Source organism: Pollachius pollachius (assembly GCF_949987615.1).
Source record: "Pollachius pollachius genome assembly, chromosome: 1".
Lineage (NCBI taxonomy): Eukaryota > Metazoa > Chordata > Actinopteri > Gadiformes > Gadidae > Pollachius > Pollachius pollachius.
Window position 1 is genome coordinate 518,446 of NC_136934.1, and position 27,258 is coordinate 545,703.

The window sequence follows — 27,258 nt, forward strand, 5'->3', positions numbered from 1 at the left end:
TTGAGGGAACAGGGGCGTAGCTAACCAATGGCAGCGCTGGGAGATTCGACAGGGGCGTAGCCAACCAATCGCAGCGCTGTGTCAGGGAACGGCGGCGGCCCCGGAAGTTCAGTCCGGGTGTCAGAAGGTTTTCCACTTTCTCTCCGGGTTCTTCGGGTTCTTTACGTTCTTCGGGTTCCTCACGTTCTTCGGTTTCGGTGGGAGGACCAACATGTCCGCGCTGGGCGCTGCCTGCGGGAAGGCGGCCAAAGCTTCCTTCGTTTCATACGTCATTCCGGAGGTCAGTCAAACATCAGGTCTCAGCTTCCGGGCCTCAGACACTAATGTTATCACAACCTAGACCACATTAACATGTGTTAAAGCACAGTGACATGTGTTATCACAACCTAGACCACATTAACATGTGTTAAAGCACAGTGACATGTGTTATCACAACCTAGACCACATTAACATGTGTTAAAGCACAGTGACATGTGTTATCACAACCTAGACCACATTAACATGTGTTAAAGCACAGTGACATGTGTTATCACAACCTAGACCACATTAACATGTGTTAAAGCACAGTGACATGTTATCACAACCTAGACCACATTAACATGTGTTAAAGCACAGTGACATGTGTTATCACAACCTAGACCACATTAACATGCGTTAGAGCACGGTGACATGTGTTGGAGCACACTAACATCACAACCTAGAGCACCATAACATGTGTTACAACACACGAATATGTGTTAACAGTTGGTGGGAATGAACTGATGTGCTTTATTGTATAGGACTGTATATAGACTTAAGTAGGACTACCTTAACGGGTGTCATTTCAGGGCTCACCTGAGTCCATTCAGCTGTCAGTCATTACTGGCACATTACTGCCTCCAATATTGCAGGATTATTAACGATGTTGTTCTAAACACTTACACCTATTCAAAGTGTATTTCAGAGACAATCTGTTTATTTATGTCAATAGTAGGGAGTCTACTCCATAAAGCTGCTCATCACTCTTTAAATATTGACAGAATGAGTTGGAGGTGATTTATCTGCTGTTTGTGTTTCAGGAAATCAAAGCAGAGAAAGACTTTGGCAAGCAGGACAAAACGCCGAACCTCCTGCCAGGTGAGCTGGCACTTTGTCCCCCTGAGGAACGACTAATGCTGACCCCAGGGTCTCATGGGGACATGCTCCTTTCTCTGTTCTACACCCCTGGGCTGTCTTGGGTGGTGTTGGGTGGTGTAACGTGTGTTGGTGGTGTAACGTGTGTTGGGTGGTGTAACGTGTGTTGTGTAGGGGAGGTGGTGTTGGGTGGTGTAGTGTAACGTGTGTTGGGTGGTGTAACGTGTGTTGGGTGGTGTAACGTGTGTTGTGTAGGGGAGGTGGTGTTGGGTGGTGTAGTGTAACGTGTGTTGGGTGGTGCTATTGTGTAACGTTTGTGTTGTGCAGGGGTGGTGGTGTATTGTAAAGTGTGTGTTGGGTGGTGTTATTGTGTAACGTGTGTGTGTGTGTGTGTGTGTGTGTAAGGGAGGTGGTGTTAATGTGTGACGTGTGTTGTGTGTTTGTGTGTGTAGGAGTGGTGGGTGGTGTAATTGTGTAACGTGTGTTGTGTGTGTAGGAGTGGTGGGTGGTGTTATTGTGTAACGTGTGTTGTGTGTGTAGGAGTGGTGGGTGGTGTTATTGTGTAACGTGTGTGTGTGTGTGAAGGGGAGGTGGTGTTCTGTGGAGCCTCCAAGGTGCTGCGCTACCGGCAGGATGACGTGTCCCAGCGCGGGCTGTTCGGGACGCTCGTCTGCACCAACTTCCGCCTGGCGTTCGTCAGCGACCAGGAACCCAGCAAGGAGCTTGTGAGGACCTGCAGCTTCTAGAAACAGTTCTACAGCTTACACTACAGCTTCTAGAAACAGTTCTACAGCTTACACCACAGCTTCTAGAAACAGTTCTACAGCTTACACCACAGCTTCTAGAAACAGTTCTACAGCTTACACTACAGCTTCTAGAAACAGTTTCTCCCACTGGTCTACTGCAGCTTCTAGAAACAGGCCTTCTACATAGCTCTGTGCTAGAGACCAGTGAAGTGTTGAAGTGTGAGCAGGTGGTGGAGGAACCGTCCACTGTCGGGGGGGTTCTCCTTGAGGTGAACCCTCTGGTTCTCAGGCCACGAGCAGGACAGGCTGACTGAATCCTCTTCTCCTGAGGGTGGTCCAATAGTCCTCTATCTGCTCTGAGGTGGTGGCGACGTAGACCCTCTCCTCCCACGATGAAGCATCATTCAGACCCAGCACAGTGAATCCATCTCCTATTATATCCCTAGCACCTTCTAGTGGAGAACGGCTCAAGAGTTGTGTTCAGAGTGCTTCTAGAGACAGTTGGTAGAACTCAGCTGATATCTCCTCCTGCAGGAGAACCTCTTCAAGAACAAACTGTATGGAGAGGACGACATTCCTCTGGCCTGTGTGGATAACATCTATGGAGGTAGGACTGCTCCTCAGGTGGCCTCCTACCGCTCCTGTCTCTCTCTCAACCTGTCTCCCTGTAGTCAACCTGTCTCTCTGTAGTCAACCTGTCTCTCTGTAGTCAACCTGTCTCTCTGTAGTCAAACTGTCTCTCTGTAGTCAAACTGTCTCTCTGTAGTCAACTTGTCTCTCTGTAGTCAACCTGTCCCTGTAGTCAACCTTTCTCTCTCTCAACCTGTCTCTCTGTAGTAACCTGTCTCTCTGTAGTAAACCTGTCTCTCTGTAGTCTACCTATCTCTCTCAAGTTTCCCTGTCCCACTGTAGTTAACCTGTCTGTCTGTATTAACCTGTCTCTCTCCAGTTAACCTGTCTGTACTAACCTGTCTCTCTGTTTCCAGTGTATGAAGACAAGAGGAAGTTGATAACCGGAGGAATGGTGAAGAATAAGATTCCCTCTAAACTCGTGATCCACTGCAAAGACCTGCGCGTGTTTCAGTTCGCCCTGACCTACTGCCTGGGCGAGGAGGCCAAGAGGGTAGGACCCCCAGCACAATATACAGTATTACTACATATACCACTACAGTATTACTACATATACTACCACCTACTGCCTGGGGGGCCCAGAGGGGGGCCTGCTAGATACTACTACATACTGCTATAGATGGATAGTGATGTGTGTGTTTACCAGCTCAGTGTGTATCTGTGTCACCCTTAGATCTTCCAGGGTATCACTCACCACTGCCTGGAGCCCAAGTCTCTGAGGAACCTGTTCGCCTTCTCCTTCTGTGAGCTCAACAGTTTCCCTGGTGGGTGAGAGCTCTCCTCTGGGCGTCCGGAGCGGGGATCTCTGGTCTCAGCTCCCGGGTCCTGGATCAGCAGTCACAGCAGCACCTCCTCCATGGTCAGAGAGGAGTCACAGCAGCACCTCCTCCATGGTCAGAGAGGAGTCACAGCAGCACCTCCTCCATGGTCAGAGAGGAGTCACAGCAGCACCTCCTCCATGGTCAGAGAGGAGTCACAGCAGCACCTCCTCCATGGTCAGAGAGAAGAGAGAGGAGGGGTTGTGATGAGGAGGTGTTTTGATGAGGAGGTGTCTTGATGAGGAGGTGTCTTGATGAGGAGGTGTCTTGATGAGAAGGTGTTTTGATGAGGAGGTGTCTTGATGAGGTGTCTTGAGGAGGTGTCTTGATGAGGTGTCTTGATGAGGAGGTGTCTTGACGAGGAGGTGTCTTGAGGAGGTGTCTTGATGAGGAGGTGTCTTGATGAGGAGGTGTTTTGAGGAGGTGTCTTGATGAGGAGGTGTTTTGATGAGGTGTCTTGATGAGGAGGTGTCTTGATGAGGAGGTGTTTTGAGGAGGTGTCTTGATGAGGAGGTGTTTTGATGACGAGGTGTCTTGATGAGGAGGTGTTTTGATGAGGAGGTGTCTTGATTTGGAGATGTCTTGATGAGGAGGTGTTTTGAGGAGGTGTCTTGATGAGGAGGTGTCTTGATGAGGAGGTGTTTTGAGGAGGTGTCTTGATGAGGAGGTGTTTTGATGATGTGTTCTCAGAGATGAAGAGGCAGCAGAGGACATTGATGTTCGAGGTTCTGGACGACTGGGCCCAGGACATGAACCGCCTCAGGGGAGCCTGCCGATTGGTCGATGAGAACGCAGAGTTTGGCCTGTCACCCAAGTGAGAATCAAAAACATGAGCCTCATTCATATTACAACCATTATTATAATAGAAAGATAGGATAACTATCTTCCAAGATGATGATGAAGGTTCAATACTCTCCCCTGCAGCCTTCCTCAGTTCTTCATCGTTCCTTCAAACGTCTCGGAGGCCGACCTCAACCCCTTCCAGGGACACGGGCTTCCAGTAAGACCTGCGTATCATTAACTCATGTTATCCATTAACTCATGTTATAATTAATGGTTAGTTATGTAGTTATTAACCTATGCTGTTTTCCAATATCCATACTGCCATGAGTACACTTAAATAAACACTATCCGCACTCACTAAGTGCGCTAATTTTCAGATGTCCGTGTTGTTCCAAATCTAATACTCCGTGGGGCACTAACCGGAAATTACGATCACGACTGCCGCCGCGGCTCCTCCCCGCAATACACATCCCGCTTTGAACGGTGAACTCTTTTGCCTAGCAGCTATAAAAAGCTATAAAAACTACAAAATGACTCTATTAATGCAGGCTATGTGGAAAATGCGCCGACTTTGGCTCAGCCTGGCTCCGCCCTCTTCCGCTACGTAGCTAAGATGGCTGCCGTTGAGTACGAAAAGTGTCCATCGATCCGCACTTCGCGGTTTGACCGTTTAGAGTGCACCAGCCGGGTCCTTTCAGTACACTTATTTTCGCCCGATCTGAATTGGAACGCCCTACATACTCAAACTAAGGCTAGTAGGTACGGATAGTATGGATATTGGAACACAGCACTGTTGTTCGTAAGTTAATAATCGTTCAGTATCTATTAACTAACTGTTTAGTTAGGTAATAATTAACTTAAGCTTTGTGGGTCTTCAACTAAACCCGGGTAAGCTGCTGGCCGACAGCGGGACAGTGTGGTCAGGTTCTCCTTAGGAACCCTCCAGCGTTCTGTAGCTGTGGTTCTCCTGAGGAACCCTCCAGCGTTCTGTAGCTGTGGTTCTCCTGAGGAACCCTCCAGCGTTCTGTAGCTGTGGTTCTCCTTAGGAACCCTCCAGCGTTCTGTAGCTGTGGTTCTCCTGAGGAACCCTCCAGCGTTCTGTAGCTGTGGTTCTCCTGAGGAACCCTCCAGCGTTCTGTAGCTGTGGTTCTCCTGAGGAACCCTTCAGTGTTCTGTAGCTGTGGTCAGGGGACGGTTCTTGTTGGGGCACCAGATGGTTCTGTGATTCCAGATGTGGTTCTGTGATTCCAGATGTGGTGCTGGTCCCACGCTAGTGGCTGCGCTCTCTTCAAGACCTCCGCTCTGCCCGCCACTGTCCTGCAAGAGGACCCAGTGGCACAGGCCTACATGGAGAAGTAAGATCAATCCCCACACTAACCCCACACTAACCCTACCTCAACACGACACTAACCCCACACTAACCCTACCACTAACCCCACACTAACCCTACCACTAACCCCACACTAACCCTACCACTAACCCCACACTAACCCTACCACTAACCCCACACTAACCCTACCACTAACCCCACACTAACCCTACCACTAACCCCACACTAACCCTACCACTAACCCCACACTAACCCTACCACTAACCCCACACTAACCCTACCACTAACCCCACACTAACCCTACCACTAACCCCACACTAACCCTACCACTAACCCCACACTAACCCCACACTAACCCTACCACTAACCCCACACTAACCCTACCTCAACACGAAACTAACCCTACCACTAACCCCACACTAACCCTACCACTAACCCCACACTAACCCTACCACTAACCCCACACTAACCCCACACTAACCCCACACTAACCCCACACTAACCCTACCACTAACCCCACACTAACCCTACCACTAACCCCACACTAACCCTACCTCAACACCACACTAACCCTACCACTAACCCCACACTAACCCTACCACTAACCCCACACTAACCCTACCACTAACCCCACACTAACCCTACCACTAACCCCACACTAACCCTACCACTAACCCCACACTAACCCTACCACTAACCTCACACTAACCCTACCACTAACCCCACACTAACCCTACCACTAACCTCACACTAACCCTACCACTAACCTCACACTAACCCTACCACTAAACCCACACTAACCCCACACTAACCTCACACTAACCCTACCACTAACCCCACACTAACCCTACCACTAACCCCACACTAACCCTACCACTAAACCCACATTAACACCACACTAACCCCACACTAACCCTACCACTAACCCCACACTAACCCTAACACTAACCCCACACTAACCCTACCACTAACCCCACACTAACCCTACCACTAACCCCACACTAACCCTACCACTAACCCCACACTAACCCAACACTAACCCCACACTAACCCTACCACTAACCCCACACTAACCCAACACTAACCCCACACTAACCCCACACTAACCCCACACTAACCCTACCACTAACCCCACACTAACCCTACCACTAACCCCACACTAACCCTACCACTAACCCCACACTAACCTTACCACTAACCCCACACTAACCCCACACTAACCCCACACTAACCCTACCACTAAACCCACACTAACCCCACACTAACCCTACCACTAACCCCACACTAACCCTACCACTAACCCCACACTAACCCTACCACTAACCCCACACTAACCCAACACTAACCCCACACTAACCCTACCACTAACCCCACACTAACCCAACACTAACCCCACACTAACCCCACACTAACCCCACACTAACCCTACCACTAACCCCACACTAACCCTACCACTAACCCCACACTAACCCTACCACTAACCCCACACTAACCTTACCACTAACCCCACACTAACCCCACACTAACCCCACACTAACCCTACCACTAAACCCACACTAACCCCACACTAACCCTACACTAACCCCACCACTAACCCCACACTAACCCAACACTAACCCCACACTAACCCCACACTAACCCTACCACTAACCCCACACTAACCCCACACTAACCCCACACTAACCCTACCACTAAACCCACACTAACCCCACACTAACCCTACCACTAACCCCACACTAACCGTACCACTAACCCCACACTAACCCTACCACTAACCCCACACTAACCCTACCACTAACCTCACACTAACCCTACCACTAAACCCACACTAACCCCACACTAACCTCACACTAACCCTACCTCAACACCACACTAACCCCACACTAACCCTACCACTAACCCCACACTAACCCTACCACTAACCCCACACTAACCCTACCACTAACCCCACACTAACCCTACCACTAACCCCATACTAACCCCACACTAACCCCACACTAACCCTACCACTAAACCCACACTAACCCTACCACTAACCCCACACTAACCCTACCACTAACCCCACACTAACCCAACACTAACCCCACACTAACCCCACACTAACCCCACACTAACCCTACCACTAACCCCACACTAACCCTACCTCAACACCACACTAACCCTACCACTAACCTCACACTAACCCCACACTAACCCCACACTAACCCTACCACTAACCCCACACTAACCCTACCACTAACCCCACACTAACCCTACCACTAACCCCACACTAACCCTACCACTAACCCCACACTAACCCTACCACTAACCTCACACTAACCCTACCACTAAACCCACACTAACCCCACACTAACCTCACACTAACCCTACCTCAACACCACACTAACCCCACACTAACCCTACCACTAACCCCACACTAACCCTACCACTAACCCCACACTAACCCTACCACTAACCCCACACTAACCCTACCACTAACCCCACACTAACCCTACCACTAACCCCACACTAACCCCACACTAACCCTACCACTAAACCCACACTAACCCTACCACTAACCCCACACTTACCCTACCACTAACCCCACACTAACCCAACACTAACCCCACACTAACCCCACACTAACCTCACACTAACCCTACCACTAACCCCACACTAACCCTACCACTAACCCCACACTAACCCTACCACTAACCCCACACTAACCCAACACTAACCCCACACTAACCCTACCACTAACCCCACACTAACCCTACCACTAACCCCACACTAACCCTACCACTAACCCCACACTAACCCAACACTAACCCCACACTAACCCCACACTAACCCTACCACTAACCCCACACTAACCCCACACTAACCCGACCACTAACCCCACACTAACCCCACACTAACCCTACCACTAACCCCACACTAACCCCACACTAACCCTACCACTAACCCTACCACTAACCCCACACTAACCCTACCTCAACACCACACTAACCCTACCACTAACCCCACACTAACCCCACCACAGCCTTTCATAACCCTGCCTCGTTCATGTTGTTGATCTGGAACAGCTCTGGTCGCCATAAGGACTCTACGCTGTGGGTGGATTGTTTTTGAGGTGCTCATATGTTGTCATGGATACAGCATATGTGAGACAGGAAGTCGTCAGGAAGGAAGTGGCAGTAACGTCCGGCCATGTCCCTATGCTCTTGTGTGCAGGATGCTGACCGCGGTGGCCCATAACTACCTGTTCTCGGTGAAGACAGAGGACCTCTCGGACACATTGCCCTCCGTCACCGAGATCCAGCTCGCCTACAACAAGTTCAAACACTTCTTCCTCATTGGTCAGTGGGATAGCCAATAGAACGCATGCGTCTTTTAGCCAACACTTGGAGTGAGGCTGAGAAGAGTCAGAGCAAGTTCTGCATTACAATAGAAACCAGTCAACCAGCGCAGCCCTAGGAACCAGTCAACCAGCGCAGCCCTAGGAACCAGTCAACCAGCGCAGCCCTAGGAATCAGTCAACCAGTGCAGAGGGCAGCCCTAGGAACCAGTCAACCAGCTGGAGAGAGGGCAGCCCTAGGAACCAGTCAACCAGCTGGAGAGAGGGCAGCCCTAGGAACCAGTCAACCAGCTGGAGAGAGGGCAGCCCTAGGAACCAGTCAACCAGCTGGAGAGAGGGCAGCCCTAGGAACCAGTCAACCAGCTGGAGAGAGGGCAGCCCTAGGAACCAGTCAACCAGCTGGAGAGAGGGCAGCCCTAGGAACCAGTCAACCAGTGCAGAGTGCAGCCCTAGGAACCAGTCAACCAGTGCAGAGTGCAGCCCTAGGAACCAGTCATCCCGTGCAGCCATATAAATTTGAAATACAAGCCAAGGGTTTTGTTTAATTGGTGGTAGTGCAGAAAGTCGTTAATAAAATGTAACCTTAAAGGTCCCGTGACGTGCCACCAGGTGTGGTGTGATTGGCCGGTACAAGCCCTTTTGAAAATCGGGCTCTTCTAACATCACAGGTGGGCGTGTCCCCCTAGATGTGCTCTGGATAGATCAGTCCACCAGCCTACCCAGTGGACTGTAGCAAACACTGCTCATCTATCCAGCCCACATCTAGCTGGGAAACGCCCACTTGTGATGTCATAAGAGCCAGATTTTCAAAACGGCCTGTAACAGCCTGGTGGTGTAATATGTCACCTTTAAACTATTACTCCGCCACAAGGTGAGGTTGTGACGTGTTACTCACAGCATCTCTCTTTGTTCACACAGAGAACACAACAGACTTCTGGGTCTCTGATGTGAAGTGGTTGTCCTCCCTGGACGGCTGTGGCTGGTTGGACATCATCAGGTGACCTCGCTGTGTATTAGTTGAACCCTGACCTTTGACCTGTGGTGTTAGGGGGCTAATGTTTGTGGTGAACCCCAGGCAGTGTCTGCAGAAAGCGATGGAGGTGGTGGAGTGTTTGGAGAGGGAAAATGCCAACGTCCTGATCATGGGTATGTCCTTCAAATTTCCTACTGGACTATTCGTCACCATATATACGTGGTTATAGGCTGATGCTAAACGATGCTACGTGGTATACGGTGATGCTAAACCACGCTACGTGGTATCGCGGTGATGCTTAACGATGCTACGTGGTATATGGTGATGCTAAACCACGCTACATGGTATCACGGTGATGCTAAACGATGCTACGTGGTATCACGTGATGCTAGATGGTGCTATGTGGTATCACGTGATGCTAAACGATGCTACGTGGTATCACCTGACGCTAGACAGTGCTACGTGGTATCACGTGATGCTAGACGGTGCTAAACGGTATCACGTGATGCTAGATGGTGCTACGTGGTATCACGGTGATGCTAAACGATGCTACGTGGTATCACGTGATGCTAGATGGTGCTATGTGGTATCACGTGATGCTAAACGATGCTACATGGTATCACCTGATGCTAGACGGTGCTACGTGGTATCACGTGATGCTAGACGGTGCTGCGTGGTATCACGTGATGCTAGACGGTGCTAAGTGGTATCACGTGATGCTAGACGGTGCTGCGTGGTATCACGTGATGCTAGACGGTGCTAAACGGTATCACGTGATGCTCCTCTCCCAGAGGAAGGCGGCTCCGACCTGTGCTGTGTGATCTCCAGCCTAGCCCAGCTGATGCTGGACCCGTTCTACCGCACGCTGACCGGCTTCCAGAGCCTGGTCCAGAAGGAGTGGGTGGCCGGGGGACACCGCTTCCTGGACCGCCTCAACCAGCTGCATCTCAAGGACAAGGAGGTACAGCAGATCCACCAGTCAGGGGGGCCATTACCTCATTACCAGAGTGATGTCATTATCTCATTACCATGGTGAGGTCATTACCGTGGCGATTTCATTACCTCATTACCGTGGTGATCTCATTACCTCATTATCATTGTGATGTCAAAACCTCATTATCATTGTGATGTCATTACCTCATTATCATTGTGATGTCATTACCTCATTACCAGAGTGATGTCATTACCAGGGTGATGTCATTACCTCATTATCGGGTGATGTCATTACCAGGGTCATATCATTACCTCATAACCAGGGTGATGTCATTACCTCATTACCAGGGTTATGTCATTACCAGAGTAATGTCATTACCAGGGTCATGGTGTTACCTCATTACCAGTCATATCACTACCTCATTACCAGAATGATGTCATTATCAGGTTGATGTCATTACCAACACTACAACATAACTCACCCACACCAGAGACATGAGCACCACTAACAGACGTCTGTCTGTGTCTCTGTCTCTGTCTGTCTCTGTCTGTCTCTGTCTCTGTCTGTCTCTCTGTCTCTGTCCGTGTCTGTCTCTCTGTCTCTGTCTGTGTCTCTGTCTCTCTGTCTGTGTCCGTGTCTGTCTCTCTGTCTCTGTCTGTCTGTCTGTCTCTGTCTGTCTCTCTGTCTCTGTCTCTGTCTCTGTCTCTGTCTCTGTCCCTCTGTCTCTCTGTCTCTGTCTCTGTCTCTCTGTCTCTGTCTGTCCCTGTCTCTGTCTCTGTCTCTCTGTCTGTCTCTCTGTCTGTCTCTCCCAGGAGGTGTCCCCAGTGTTCCTTCTCTTCCTGGAGTGTGTGATGGTGCTGGTCTCCCAGTATGGCCCCTCCTTCCAGTTCACTGAGACCTACCTGACGGTGCTGTCAGACAGCCTCCACCTCCCTGTGTTCTCCACCTTCCTGTTCAACTCCCAGCACCACCGGCACACCTACACCCAGGTGAAGCCACCTACACAACATTACCCTGTTATTACACCACCTATTATTACACCACCTGCAGAACACTGTTATTACACCACCTGTTATTACACCACCCTCAGAACCCTGTTATTACACCACCTGCAGAACACTGTTATTACACCACCTGCAGAACCCTGTTATTACACCACCTGTTATTACACCACCCTCAGAACCCTGTTATTACACCACCTGCAGAACCCTGTTATTACACCACCTACAGAACACTGTTATTACACCACCTGTTATTACACCACCTGCAGAACCCTGTTATTACACCACCTGTTATTACACACCTACAGAACACTGTTATTACACCACCTGTTATTACACCACCTGCAGAACACTGTTATTACACCACCTGTTATTACACCACCTACAGAACACTGTTATTACACCACCTACAGAACACTGTTATTACACCACCTGTTATTACACCACCCGCAGAACCCTGTTATTACACCACCTGCAGAACACTGTTATTACACCACCTGTTATTACACCACCTGTTATTACACCACCTACAGAACACTGTTATTACACCACCTGTTATTACACCACCTACAGAACACTGTTATTACACCACCTACAGAACACTTATTACACCACCTGTTATTACACCACCTACAGAACACTGTTATTACACTACCTGTTATTACACCACCTGCAGAACACTGTTATTACACCACCTGTTTTTACACCACCTACAGAACACTGTTATTACACCACCTGTTATTACACCACCTACAGAACACTGTTATTACACCACCTTCAGCTACACATGTATGTTAGCTCCTCCCTGCCGTGTGTTAGCTCCTCCCTGCCGTGTGTTAGCTCCTCCCTGCCGTGTGTTAGCTCCTCCCTGCCGTGTGTTGTAGGCGGAGTCTCCTCACTCCCCTTGCAGCGTACGGAGGTGTCCCGTGGCCTGGGATTGGTCGGTCCAGTTCGACTGCAAGGCTCAGGAGCTCTTCATCAGCCCTCTGTACACCGAGAGGAGCCGGAGCCAGCGGACCTCTCAGAGGTCCCAGCTGCACAAGGTGACCCCAAGATCAGCTACCCTTATCCTGTCCCTCATCCCGTCCCTTATCCTGTCCCTTATCCTGTCCCTTATCCTGTCCCTCATCCTGTCCCTTATCCTGTCCCTTATCCTGTCCCTTATCCTGTCCCTTATCCTGTCCCTTATCCTGTCCCTCATCCCGTCCCTTATCCTGTCCCTTATCCTGTCCCTTATCCTGTCCCTTATCCTGTCCCTCATCCCGTCCCTTATCCTGTCCCTTATCCTGTCCCTTATCCTGTCCCTCATCCTGTCCCTCATCCCGTCCCTTATCCCGTCCCTTATCCTGTCCCTTATCCTGTCCCTTATCCTGTCCCTTATCCCGTCCCTCATCCCGTCCCTTATCCCGTCCCTTATCCTGTCCCTTATCCTGTCCCTTATCCTGTCCCTTATCCTGTCCCTCAACCTGTCCCTCATCCTGTCCCTTATCCTGTCCCTTATCCTGTCCCTTACCCCGTCCCTTACCCCATCCCTTACCCCGTCCCTTATCCTGTCCCTCATCCCGTCCCTTATCCTCCACTAAAGGTGAACCCGGGAGTGTTGATTAACAGATGGAGTCGCTCCCCCATGCTGGGGTTTCCACTTTGTTGATGTGTCCTTCATGGCACATTCCAACGGGCCCCTCGGCTCTGGGCGGCCCCTCTGTCTCGAGGGACCCTGGCTGACCCCTCTCTCTCTCCCCTCAGCACCAGAGGCACCTGTCTCTGCCCGGCTCGGGGCCCAAGCTGTCCCCTAAGAGGGGCTTCTTCAAGGACGAGGCGGACAGCCTGAAGAAGATCCTGCGTGTGAAGAGGCTGAGCCGCTGGATGCTGTCCGCGGAGCCCGGCTCCTCCTCCTCGCGGGACTTCTACCAGGCCTGGCAGAGCCGGCCCCTGGACTACCAGGGCCTGCTGCTGCCCTGCGTGGACGGGCCCTGGCAGCGTCTGTGGATGCAGCGCTACCTGCGCTGGGTGCAGGAGGTGCAGATCTTCGGCGGCGGCCTGGTCACCGTCCTCAGCCGGGTGTACGGCCTCCTGGAGGAGGTGAATGCTCTGCGCAGGGAGCTGGACCACCGGGGCGGGGCCGGCCGGTCCGCCGCCCGGCCCCAGAGGCCCAGAGCCCTTGGGGGAGAGGCCCCGGGGCCCCAGGTCCGCCTGTCCTCCTCCTTCCCCTTCAGCGGCCTGAGGAGCAGCTCATCCTATAAGCCCTCTATCCCCGACAGTCTGCTCCACGGCCTGGGGGCGTCCGGGGGGCTGGGAGAGGGGCTGGACGACGCAGGCTCTGTGGTCTGACGGCCGCCGGCTCACCGCTGGAGAACCGGCTCACCGCTGGAGAACCGGCTCACAGGGTTCAGGTTCAGAGGCTCTTATCTCTGGTCCCCCGGGAGCCTCCGGGGCCTTCATCAAACAACCCATTAAAGAGAAACCTTTCCTTCAGGAGGAGAGTAGCATGAAGCCTCAGGGACAGAAGCATTGGATGAACTGTTTCTTCTGGCTGCTTAACGCTGCCTGCGAGACGAAGGCGTGGCCTGCTGTCTGCGGACCCCAGGGCCCGACCGATCTATGCACTGGAGCCATGAGAGCAATACCGCCGCTGTCCACCAGGTTCCATAGCCAGTACTGTGTCTGGGATTTTAATCCAATTAACAAACTAAGCCAGGATTTAAGGGTTTCTATTGACTTCAGAAGTGATTGGTTTGTCTTTGTGTCTGTAATCTGTCTGCTTGACTGCAGTGCCACCTGGTGGCGGGGAGAGGAGTGTGTTGAACCTCGCTCGCGGGTTTGTGTGTTTGCTTGGGGAAATTTGTCTGAATATATATTATTATTATAGCAGAGCTAGCACCAGTTATAATACATTAGTCACCTTCAATCTATACACATTCCACTTAAGTAACAAACCATTTGAAAGTGAATTCTGTTCCAAAGATCTGTATTTGTTTCACACAATTCTTTATTTTACAAAAGTGTTTTTGTATTATTACATTCCTACAGTGTTGATGTTCTTTCCGTTTGAGCTGAAACGTATTCTGTACATAACATCACAATGGCTTTGAGGTTCCCCTTCTGTAAGTCCTCATTCGAACAAGATCATGGAGTCATTACAACATGAAATCATGTAGTCATTGCATCATGGATTCATTACAACATGAAATCATGGGGTCATTACATCATGGATTCATTACAACATGAACTCATGGAGTCATTACACCATGAAATCATGCAGTCAATACATCATGAAATCATGGAGTCATAACACCATGAAATCATTACAACATGAATCATTTGATCATGAGATCAGAACGAGGTGAGAGTGATCTTCTGAGCTGTGAACTCCTGTGATGGAGACCCAATGCCTTTTACTACTGAGCTCATTATGAGACGATGACCGTTGGACCCACTTAGTGACGTCATGCAGAGACCTTCCAACATGGGTATGTCTCGGACTGGAAGCTGCCTTAGCAGAAGCTCAATGTCCTTTTATAAGCTTTGTTTCCACTACTGATGTTTAAGCTTTAGTGATCTTTAACCTGCCTTAGCACTGACGCGCCTTTAAAGACAAAGACTGAAGATCAGGATCTCAGATCTGCTTCCATATTAAATAAAGTTCTTTATCCCAGCCCTCCTTTGGTCAATGAAAACTTAACTAATCCCACCACGGATTGAATAGTATTTAATGTATTATGAAATCACTACACGCATATTAATGAAGAGACAATAGTCCAATAATAAATTATTAAAGATCAATAAAAGTTTTAATTAGTATGACAGTATTAGTATGAGTTTCAATAGCCTCCATTAGCCATGATAAGGACTGATGGTTAAGGAGTAGGTTAGGACTGATGGTTAAGGAGTAGGTTAAGGACTGATGGTTAAGGAGTAGGTTAAGGACTGATGGTTAAGGAATAGGTTAAGGACTGATTGTTAATAATTGACTGATGGTTAGTTAAGGAGTAGGTTAAAGACTGATGGTTAGTTGAGTAGGTTAAGCCGTTAAGGTGGTAGTTATGGAGTAGCTAAATAAGAAATTAAACCACAAATACTTTTTTTCGCCTCTAAGTTATTTAGAGACGCTTTAAAAGTACTAGAAACTAATGTATAGAAAACTACAATGTTACTATAACGGCACACCATTGTTACTAGGTGAGATGCCTTCCTAGGATATACCTGCTGGGATGATGTAGGCCTGCAGGAGGCTGCCCCAACTCGGTCAGACTGTAGGCCTACAGGAGGCTGCCCCACCTCGGTTAGACTGTAGGCCTGCAGGAGGCTGGCCCACCTCGGTCAGTCTGTAGGCCTACAGGAGGCTGGCCCTCCTCGGTCGAACTGTAGGCCTACAGGAGGCTGGCCCACCTCGGTCAGACTGTAGGCCTACAGGAGGCTGGCCCACTTGGTGCCACATCCACCGCTCCGTCAGCGGCGGGCGCCATATTGGATCCTCGGTGGTAAACACACACTAACCCGGGCTGTTAGCGGACAGAAGAACGGCTGACCGAGCTGCTATATGTATCAGCGGGGTCGGTCGAGTGCTTAGTCTCGGGCACACGGGTCCGAGAGGTTTGACTTGTAGTCGTTTTGTGGCGAGCTTGCTGGTGTGTTTTTTATAAGACATGACTTCCCTGAGTCAGAGGAGCTCGGGCCTGGTGCAGCGCCGAACCGAGGCGTCGCGTAGCGCAGCGGCCGACAAGGACAAGCCCTCCGCCGGGGAGGAGCTCGAGCCGCGCCGTGGAGAGGAGCCGGAGGACGACGAGCAGGGAGACTCCAAAGAGACGCGGCTGACCCTGATGGAGGAGGTGCTGCTGCTCGGCCTAAAGGACCGGGAGGTGAACCGGCTGTTTTAATTTCCCTCAACAGCATTTTATTAGCGAAAACTCCCCTCGATGTACAGGTTGTTGTTTTCCAGGTTAACATCTCATCTCTCCATCGTGTCACAGGCCAACAATAATGCACTATAAACCCTTTGATCAATGCAAACCTTAAAATTTGCCATTTACATCAGCCCTATGCCCATCCTTAGTAAGTATCCAGTAAGTTTATTATTTTATATATTTATATATATATATATATTTTACACATTAATAATTTAGATAAGTTCAATTCATTTTAGCTGGTGGTGTTTCAGAAGCATATTCTGAGACCATCTCAATCAGGTCCTGTAAAACTGGTTAAAAATCCTAAAAACATCTTACTGTTTCCAGGTTCTCTTTGTGAGTGGGAAATCTCTTGTTTCCTTCATTTCATTCAAAATGCAAGCTGGTTCAAAGCTGTTCATAATGTACTAGAGATCACATCTGCATTTAGATACCCCACTAAGACTCATCCTCTCTGATACCTTCTCTCTAACACCTCCTCCCTGTTCATCTCCTCTCTCCTTGTTTACCTCCTCTGTGCTCCCCTCCTCTCGGACCACCTCCTCTCTGTGTTGATATGAGATGCAACTGGACCGGCTGGGACTTCATAATCCAGCCAGAGATTGAAAGTAGTTCAGCTGTTTCCTGTGTTGATCTTTATTCCTTTGATCGCCTGGTCAACCTAACAGTAATTCTGATTCAGTCTGAGATTTTGGCTGTACAGTATGTCCATTAATCCATGAGTCCTACCATGTAGAGACCACGACATGTCCTCTGTGTGGAGAAGAAGCTCACTACTTTATGTGGGCCTACAGTGGCGAGGGAGCAGTATTCAGAGCCAGTACAAACAGCATGACGCCTCCTTGGAGTGTGAATCAGTCTTTCATTGAGCCGGGCGTGTTGTGTTTGGAGAGAGTGAGGTGGTGTTTAGTGAGGTGGTGTTTGGAGAGAGTGAGGTGGTGTTTGGAGAGAGTGAGGTGGTGTTGGGAGAGAGTGAGGTGGTGTTTGGAGAGAGTGAGGTGGTGTTTAGTGAGGTGGTGTTGGGAGAGAGTGAGGTGGTGTTGGGAGAGAGTGAGGTGGTGTTGGTAGAGAGTGAGGTGGTGTTTAGTGAGGTGGTGTTTGGAGAGAGTGAGGTGGTTTTTGGGAGGGAGTTAGGTGGTGTTGGGACAGAGTGAGGTGGTGTGGGGAGGGAGTGAGGTGGTGTTGGTAGAGAGTGAGGTGGTGTTTAGTGAGGTGGTGTTGGGAGGGAGTGAGGTGGTGTTTAGTGAGGTGGTGTTTGGAGGGAGTGAGGTGGTGTGGGGAGGGAGTGAGGTGGTGTTTAGTGAGGTGGTGTTTGGAAGGAGTGAGGTGGTGTTTAGTGAGGTGGTGTTTAGTGAGGTGTTGTTTGGAGAGAGTGAGGTGTTGTTTCGAGGGAGTGAGGTGGTGTGGGGAGGGAGTGAGGTGGTGTTTAGTGAGGTGGTGTTTGGAAGGAGTGAGGTGGTGTTTAGTGAGGTGGTGTTTGGAGAGAGTGAGGTGTTGTTTCGAGGGAGTGAGGTGGTGTTTAGTGAGGTGGTGTTTGGAGAGAGTGAGGTGTTGTTTCGAGGGAGTGAGGTGGTGTTTAGTGAGGTGGTGTTTGGAGGGAGTGAGGTGGTGTTTAGTGAGGTGGTGTTTGGAGGGAGTGTTTATGAAGACGCTCTTATTCTTCCGAAATAAGAGTGTTCAGGAAACGTTCGTAGGCTATGACATAAAAACGGAAAAAACGATTGTTGGTGAGACTAGACTTCATAACAACAAGTATGGATGCCCGCAGGGACCTCTTTGCGCTTCTTTGCTGAATCAGATGAATCAGTTATTAGAACTGCTTGCGATGGTTGAACATGAGGGAGAATTTATCAAGTGATGTTTATAATTGTAAGCTATAATGTATCGTAATGCTAATGTTAGAATGGGTGTTAAGTTCACCTCTTAGTGCTTGCTGCAAGTTCACTTTAGTCTATCAATGAAATGGGCAGCCATTGTTGTGACGTCAACTCGGAGGCTCGGGTTGCTCTACTTCCGCAAGTTCCGAGGGAAATCTCAGACTTAACAGTGTGTTCACAGCGATTTCCTCCGATCTTAAGGTCCCAACCTCCGAAATTCCCGGAAATTCTGACTGTTTCGAAGGCACCACAAGTCCCCATGTCAAGTGTATGAAGAGAGCAATAACTATGCCCTCATACAGAGGAGAGTCCTGAACTATGACCTCATACAGAGGAGAGTCCTGAACTATGACCTCATACAGAGGAGAGTCCTGAACTATGACCTCATACAGAGGAGAGTCCTGAACTATGCCCTCATACAGAGGAGAGTCCTGAACTATGACCTCATACAGAGGAGAGTCCTGAACTATGACCTCATACAGAGGAGAGTCCTGAACTATGACCTCATACAGAGGAGAGTCCTGAACTATGACCTCATACAGAGGAGAGTCCTGAACTATGACCTCGTCCTCGGCCCCAGGACCAACATGGCCCCCAGCCGGATCCTGGCGGTGAAACGAGCCTCCTCAGTCCGTCTGACTGGCGGTCAAACTGAATCATACATCATTCAGGGCTTTGGATCACTAATATTACATTAATCATTAAGAGATGAATGAAAGGTAAAGTATCTTTCCCTGCTGATTCGGGGCCAGCAGAGATTCTGCTGCAGAATCACATTTTTATCAACTCACTCTTTTCCTTTCTCATGTGATTTTAATAAAACAAAAAGCTAATCTACAATATCACGTGGGACTTTGGCCTCGACGATGGTGGATCTGGAAGCCATTCTCTGGTCCGGGTTCGACCCGTTAGGGCGGGGCTTCAGCCTGAAGTCATGAGACAGGTGTCAGAGCAGGACTCCTCCCTCTTCAGAGGTATTGCAGGTCTACGCTGTTCCCCCAAAGAGAGATCTACCTGCACTCCACGGATCAGTTCTAGACGTACAGAAATGTAAACACATGGAAACGTGTGTGAGGCGAGCAGCCAGTCCTAATGCGGATCTCATCCTCCTTTGGGCCCACAGGCCGAGCCTACTAAACCAACGTTATGATTAGCAAGCTTATGAAGCTCATCGTCTGAAGTCTCTACTGGCGTGCCTCATAGCCTCATGCTGGCCCTGCTGATGTCATGTTTGAACGTAGGATCTCAGCGGAGGACAGATGATGGTCCACCGGGGGGCGTCTGGTTTAATGACGTGTCTGTGCTGCAGGGCTACACCTCCTTCTGGAACGACTGCATCTCGTCCGGGCTGCGCGGCTGCATGCTCATCGAGCTAGCGCTGCGTGGGCGGCTGCAGCTGGACGCCTGCGGCATGCGACGCAAGAGTCTGCTGGCCAGGAAGGTGAGGCTCCTCTGGCTCTGGTCCACTCCGCTAGATCTGGTCCTCAGGGACTGGCCCTCAGGGACTGGCCCTCAGGGACTGGCCCTCAGGGACTGGCCCTCAGGGTCTGGCCCTCAGGGTCTGGCCCTCGGGGTCTGGTCCTCAGGGTCTGGCCCTCAGGGTCTGGCCCTCAGGGTCCTCTAGGTCCGGTCCACCCCTCCAGGTCTGGATCTGTAATCCTGTTCTCCGGTGGTTCTGCAGGTGATCTGTAAGTCCGACGCCCCGACCGGAGACGTCCTGCTGGACGAGGCTCTGAAGCACGTGAAGGAGACGCAGCCGCCGGAGACGGTGCAGAGCTGGATCGAGCTGCTCAGCGGTGGGTAGCTCTGCTAGCGCCTGGTCCGCTAGTCCAGGGTTTAGAGGCTAACACTGTAAGGTACAGGAACGCTAAGGTACAGGAACACTGTAGACACTAAGGTACAGGAACACTGTAACGTACAGGAACACTGTAGACACTAATGTACAGGAACACTGTTAGGTACAGGAACACTGTAAACACTAAGGTACAGGAACACTGTAGACACTAAGGTACAGGAACACTGTAGACACTAAGGTACAGGAACACTGTAGACACTAAGGTACAGGAACACTGTAAGGTACAGGAACACTGTAGACACTAAGGTACAGGAACACTGTAGACACTAAGGTACAGGAACACTGTAGACACTAAGGTACAGGAACGCTGTAAGGTACAGGAACACTGTAGACACTAAGGTACAGGAATGCTGTAGACACTAAGGTACAGGAATGCTGTAAGGTACAGGAACACTGTAAACACTAAGGTACAGGAACACTGTACACACTAAGGTAAAGGAACACTGTAAACACTAAGGTACAGGAACGCTAAGGTACAGGAACACTGTAGACACTAAGGTACAGGAACACTGTAAACACTAAGGTACAGGAACACTGTAGACACTAAGGTACAGGAACACTGTAAGGTACAGGAACACTGTAGACACTAAGGTACAGGAACACTGTAAGGTACAGGAACACTGTAAACACTAAGGTACAGGAACACTGTAGACACTAAGGTACAGGAACACTGTAAACACTAAGGTACAGGAACACTGTAAGGTACAGGAACACTGTAAACACTAAGGTACAGGAACACTGTAGACACTAAGGTACAGGAACACTGTAAGGTACAGGAACACTGTAAACATCTCTTCAAACTGGAAGAGATGGGAAGGAATCTCTTCATTGTGTTTGATGGTGGGCTCAGAGCTCTTGGTTCTAGTGGTCTTCATTGTGTTTAGAGGCTGTGTTGTGGTGGTCCCCTCTCCAGGGGAGACGTGGTGGTCTTCATTGTGTTGTGTGTTTAGAGGCTGTGTTGTGGTGGTCCCCTCTCCAGGGGAGACGTGGTGGTCTTCATTGTGTTGTGTGTTTAGAGGCTGTGTTGTGGTGGTCCCCTCTCCAGGGGAGACGTGGTGGTCTTCATTGTGTTGTGTGTTTAGAGGCTGTGTTGTGGTGGTCCCCTCTCCAGGGGAGACGTGGTGGTCTTCATTGTGTTGTGTGTTTAGAGGCTGTGTTGTGGTGGTCCCCTCTCCAGGGGAGACGTGGTGGTCTTCATTGTGTTGTGTGTTTAGAGGCTGTGTTGTGGTGGTCCCCTCTCCAGGGGAGACGTGGTGGTCTTCATTGTGTTGTGTGTTTAGAGGCTGTGTTGTGGTGGTCCCCTCTCCAGGGGAGACGTGGTGGTCTTCATTGTGTTGTGTGTTTAGAGGCTGTGTTGTGGTGGTCCCCTCTCCAGGGGAGACGTGGTGGTCTTCATTGTGTTGTGTGTTTAGAGGCTGTGTTGTGGTGGTCCCCTCTCCAGGGGAGACGTGGTGGTCTTCATTGTGTTGTGTGTTTAGAGGCTGTGTTGTGGTGGTCCCCTCTCCAGGGGAGACGTGGTGGTCTTCATTGTGTTGTGTGTTTAGAGGCTGTGTTGTGGTGGTCCCCTCTCCAGGGGAGACGTGGTGGTCTTCATTGTGTTGTGTGTTTAGAGGCTGTGTTGTGGTGGTCCCCTCTCCAGGGGAGACGTGGTGGTCTTCATTGTGTTGTGTGTTTAGAGGCTGTGTTGTGGTGGTCCCCTCTCCAGGGGAGACGTGGTGGTCTTCATTGTGTTGTGTGTTTAGAGGCTGTGTTGTGGTGGTCCCCTCTCCACGGGAGACGTGGTGGTCTTCATTGTGTTGTGTGTTTAGAGGCTGTGTTGTGGTGGTCCCCTCTCCAGGGGAGACGTGGTGGTCTTCATTGTGTTGTGTGTTTAGAGGCTGTGTTGTGGTGGTCCCCTCTCCAGGGGAGACGTGGTGGTCTTCATTGTGTTGTGTGTTTAGAGGCTGTGTTGTGGTGGTCCCCTCTCCAGGGGAGACGTGGTGGTCTTCATTGTGTTGTGTGTTTAGAGGCTGTGTTGTGGTGGTCCCCTCTCCAGGGGAGACGTGGTGGTCTTCATTGTGTTGTGTGTTTAGAGGCTGTGTTGTGGTGGTCCCCTCTCCAGGGGAGACGTGGTGGTCTTCATTGTGTTGTGTGTTTAGAGGCTGTGTTGTGGTGGTCCCCTCTCCAGGGGAGACGTGGTGGTCTTCATTGTGTTGTGTGTTTAGAGGCTGTGTTGTGGTGGTCCCCTCTCCAGGGGAGACGTGGTGGTCTTCATTGTGTTGTGTGTTTAGAGGCTGTGTTGTGGTGGTCCCCTCTCCAGGGGAGACGTGGTGGTCTTCATTGTGTTGTGTGTTTAGAGGCTGTGTTGTGGTGGTCCCCTCTCCAGGGGAGACGTGGTGGTCTTCATTGTGTTGTGTGTTTAGAGGCTGTGTTGTGGTGGTCCCCTCTCCAGGGGAGACGTGGTGGTCTTCATTGTGTTGTGTGTTTAGAGGCTGTGTTGTGGTGGTCCCCTCTCCAGGGGAGACGTGGTGGTCTTCATTGTGTTGTGTGTTTAGAGGCTGTGTTGTGGTGGTCCCCTCTCCAGGGGAGACGTGGTGGTCTTCATTGTGTTGTGTGTTTAGAGGCTGTGTTGTGGTGGTCCCCTCTCCAGGGGAGACGTGGTGGTCTTCATTGTGTTGTGTGTTTAGAGGCTGTGTTGTGGTGGTCCCCTCTCCAGGGGAGACGTGGTGGTCTTCATTGTGTTGTGTGTTTAGAGGCTGTGTTGTGGTGGTCCCCTCTCCACGGGAGACGTGGTGGTCTTCATTGTGTTGTGTGTTTAGAGGCTGTGTTGTGGTGGTCCCCTCTCCAGGGGAGACGTGGTGGTCTTCATTGTGTTGTGTGTTTAGAGGCTGTGTTGTGGTGGTCCCCTCTCCAGGGGAGACGTGGTGGTCTTCATTGTGTTGTGTGTTTAGAGGCTGTGTTGTGGTGGTCCCCTCTCCAGGGGAGACGTGGTGGTCTTCATTGTGTTGTGTGTTTAGAGGCTGTGTTGTGGTGGTCCCCTCTCCAGGGGAGACGTGGTGGTCTTCATTGTGTTGTGTGTTTAGAGGCTGTGTTGTGGTGGTCCCCTCTCCAGGGGAGACGTGGAACCCTCTGAAGCTGCACTACCAGCTGAGGAACGTGCGCGAGCGGCTGGCCAAGAACCTGGTGGAGAAGGGGGTCCTGACCACGGAGAAGCAGAACTTCCTGCTGTTCGACATGACCACCCACCCGCTCACCAACAACACCATCAAGCAGCGGCTGATCAAGAAGGTGCAGGAGGCGGTGCTGGAGCGCTGGGTCAACGACCCGCAGCGCATGGACCGCCGGCTGCTGGCGCTCATCTTCCTGGCGCACTCGTCGGACGTGCTTGAGAACGCCTTCGCCCCGCTGCTGGACGAGCAGTACGACCTGGCCATGAAGCGTGTCCGCAGCCTGCTGGACCTGGAGCCCGAGGGCGAGAGTCTGAAGCCCCAGGCCAACGAGCTGCTGTGGGCCGTGGTGGCCGCCTTCACCAAGTGACCCTGCCGGGGACATCCTATTGGCTGCACCGCAGTGACTTAACAGACTGGAGAGAAGTCCTGCCTCCTGGGGGGAAGGGATGGGAGGCCTAGTCTCTATCTAGACTAGATCCAGGTCTAGATCCAGACTAGATCCAGCCCGTCTACTTCCCCTCGTCTTCTTTTCTTCCTGCTTGTAGATAAGAGTCCTCTTGTATGTCCAGATGTCTTCTCTCCTCTCTCCCTCCTCTCCTCTCTCCTCTCCCCTCTCTCCTCTCTCCCTCCTCTCCTCTCCTCTCTCCTCTCCCCTCTCTCCCCTCTCCCCTCTCTCCTCTCTCCTCTCCTCTCCCCTCTCCTCTCTCCTCTCTCTTCTCTCCTCTCCTCTCCTCTCCTCTCCTCTCCTCTCCTCTCTCCTCTCTCCTCTCTCCTCTCTCCTCTCTCCTCTCCCCTCTCTCCTCCCGGCTTGCCGGTCGTCTGGACAACAAACAAACTAATCTTCAGAACAGAACCTCACCGTGGATGCTGATTGGCCGACAAGACTTTCTGCGGTGCAATCCGGCCCTGATCTGAAGCATGCGACCGTTGTGTTCAGTTTGTCCCAACGTGGCCACACTACACCCCCCCCCCAGTCCACCACGCCGATCAGCCAATCAGAGAGCTCTTTAGGACCAGGTGAAGTCACACCAGGATATCGGAGTGGGTTGATTGGTGGATATTCGTCTACTCCCTTTAAGTATGGTGCCGATCAGGTGAGAAGGAAGACATGTTTCGTTTCTTGTTACATTCCTTATTTCGCATAAAAAAATGGTTTTTCCTAATTGTCTCAGTTGGCTTGGATGTCGCGGTGACAATCTCAGCTGTAGCCACTAGAGGCCGCCGCCTCCTGCGGGAACTCTGGCGCCAGCTGAGATCTCATCTACACGACATCTTTTGTTTTTGTTTTCTCTGAAGCGAGTGAGAGGGTGAGAGAGAATGTTTTTCTTTCTTATACTATAAGATAAAAATAAAGTACGATTGAAAGTGCCTAATCCTATTGTTGCTTTAATGTTTCTTTAAGTTTGGTTTGGTTCACAGCCTTACTGATGACGGATGTTAACACTTAGGGCGTATCCACACCAGGAAAGTCCTTAGTTCGATCTCTTTGGTCCGGACCAAAACGCAATGTTTATTTTTTGGTTTGGTGCGGTTCCTTTTCACATTGCAATTTTTTGCAACAGTCTGAGAATTTGTCAACAACGCACGTTTGTGCATAGATCGTTCAATCATTGGACAAGACCGTCGGGGTAACACGGGGTAACGCATAAAAAAAAGAAAACAAAGTCAACAAGCTATGGAGATTATGGAGATTCGGCGTGCTGCCCTCGTTGTGCTTATACTGATTGGTTTCATACAGTTACTAACATTTGCAGTAGGCCTACTTTTGGAGCATCAGAGGCGTTTGGCACAACGTCGATTTTATGATGTTATGCTATCCGCGGACCGCTCGAACGCCTTCTCCCCCACCCTTGTACTGAATGTATTAAATGCATCCGAATTATTATAAGTGCAATAAAGTACAATAAGGCATATTATTTTTAGAACTGGGTCGGGCCGAGCGCGGTCACATTCACATCTCGAGCGAACCGCTCCAGGGTTCGTTTGGAAGCGAACAGAGACCACCTCTCCGGCTGGGTCTCGGACCGGCTGTTAGGTCCGCCCCAGAGTTCGATGGTTTGTATTCACACCAGCCCAAAAGGTCCACACCAGCGATTCTTTTGGTTTGGTTCGAACCAAACAAGGCAGGTGTGAATGCGCCCTAAAATGCATTTAATGTGAAGTGAAAGTGATTCAACAGTAGAAAGAATAAGTCTCTAAGCAAAAAAAGAACAGAAATTTTATATCTATCAGTTAAGTTTCACAGCAGCTGTTCAAAGTTGGAAAAGTCTAGCAAAAGAAGAATACAAAATGAGACATGTTTTTTTTGACAAAACATGCAGAATAATATGACAAAGATCAATGCTTTCTTTATACAGGCGTTTTGTTAACAATATTTCAAATCTAAGATGTAAACCCGAGATGTAGTGTTGTCCGCTAGAGACACGTCCCCGTTAGACCATTAGGGGGCGCCAGAGTGTAACACACCGTGTTGTCCGCTAGAGACACGTCCCCGTTAGACCATTAGGGGCGCCAGAGTGTAACACACCGTGTTGTCCGCTAGAGACACGTCCCCGTTAGACCATTAGGGGCGCCAGAGTGTAACACACCGTGTTGTAAGCTAGAGACACGTCCCCGTTCGACCAATAGGGGGCGCAGAGTTTCAGGGGAAATGGCTTATTTTACTACGCTCAACAATGGAAAAGATTACAAATATGAGTATATTATATTTATACTCATCGGTAGGAATACTTTTGTATAATTCAAAAACGCATAGATGAATTAAAAGTTTGTAATATCTACATGTAGGCCCTACTGTTCTGTAGTAACTATAAACATATATGAATGAAAAGTGTAGAATCTATAGGCCTTCTTTTGTATCTTCATAAAACACGTCTACAAATGAACAGTTTGCAGTCTCTATGCCTTCTCTAACTAAACACATGAAATAAATTTCGTAGTAGCTAGGTAAGCCTTCTGTAGTATATGAACACGTCTATGAACTAATATTTCTTAGTATCCTAATATTGTTAGTAACCATACAAAGTACCAACAGTAATAGTTCCTATCTATAGTAGTGAATATATATATATATATATATATATACTGAACAGAGTGAATAACCTTTAGGCTGAGTGACGGAGGTAAAGAACTCCTTTAACGGTAACACTGAACTAGATTGTTTTTACTCGGGGCATTACGATTTCAAGGTCACGGTTCCACAGCAACAGGATGCTGTCAAACTGTTGTGATTCGGTCGATTTTCTCACAATAGTTTCCAGTTTGGTTAACTGTGTCTGTTCTTCAAACAATGGGTTAACCACTGGTCCAGGTGAGTGTGGTTAATGTTCATTTTGTATGTGGTAATATGTTATATTATATAACATTACAATATATACAGTTAATGTTATGTTAGACTAGTTCATGATATATTAACGTATAGTTAATTTTATGTTGGACTAGTTCATTGTACATTGGTGTATAGTTAATGTTAAATTAGTTGATGGTTTATTAGTTTATAGTTAATGTTGGACTGTTTGGTTAGTGATGTACGTAGTGTACGTAGTGATGTTATGTTGATTGGTTTTGGACGAATCAGGAAAAGGATCAAACTCCTGTTCACCTGAGAACACAAGACACAAAGATATTGTTTTCAGTGGCAGTGGTAAACTGGCTGGTGAGGAATAACTTAATTAACAGTTATAAACCTCCCATCTCTAACCTACAACGAGCTTCAGAATCATCCCATTAATGAAGAGACCCAACACGCACACACAGACACACAAACACACAGACACGTACACTACGACACGCGTACACATTGACA

General features: G+C 49.7%; 2 protein-coding genes across 2 annotated transcripts; both read left to right on the forward strand.

The window, feature by feature from the left end:
• Positions 1–109: 109 nt before the first annotated feature.
• mtmr12 (myotubularin related protein 12) lies at positions 110–15,312 on the forward strand. The gene is made up of 16 exons (XM_079744718.1): positions 110–280; positions 1,059–1,116; positions 1,699–1,838; positions 2,394–2,466; positions 2,846–2,982; positions 3,163–3,253; positions 3,998–4,121; positions 4,232–4,307; positions 5,342–5,445; positions 8,634–8,758; positions 9,676–9,754; positions 9,833–9,903; positions 10,522–10,691; positions 11,477–11,653; positions 12,550–12,708; positions 13,412–15,312. The coding sequence occupies exons 1-16, from the start codon at positions 212–214 to the stop codon at positions 13,994–13,996; spliced, it is 2,238 nt and encodes a 745-aa protein (XP_079600844.1). The 5' UTR covers positions 110–211; the 3' UTR covers positions 13,997–15,312.
• Positions 15,313–16,147: 835 nt separating this feature from the next.
• On the forward strand, positions 16,148–24,826 carry golph3a (golgi phosphoprotein 3a). The gene is made up of 4 exons (XM_079752826.1): positions 16,148–16,524; positions 19,759–19,890; positions 20,131–20,245; positions 23,396–24,826. Exons 1-4 carry the CDS (start codon positions 16,312–16,314, stop codon positions 23,818–23,820), a joined length of 885 nt encoding a protein of 294 aa, XP_079608952.1. The 5' UTR covers positions 16,148–16,311; the 3' UTR covers positions 23,821–24,826.
• Positions 24,827–27,258: the final 2,432 nt, after the last annotated feature.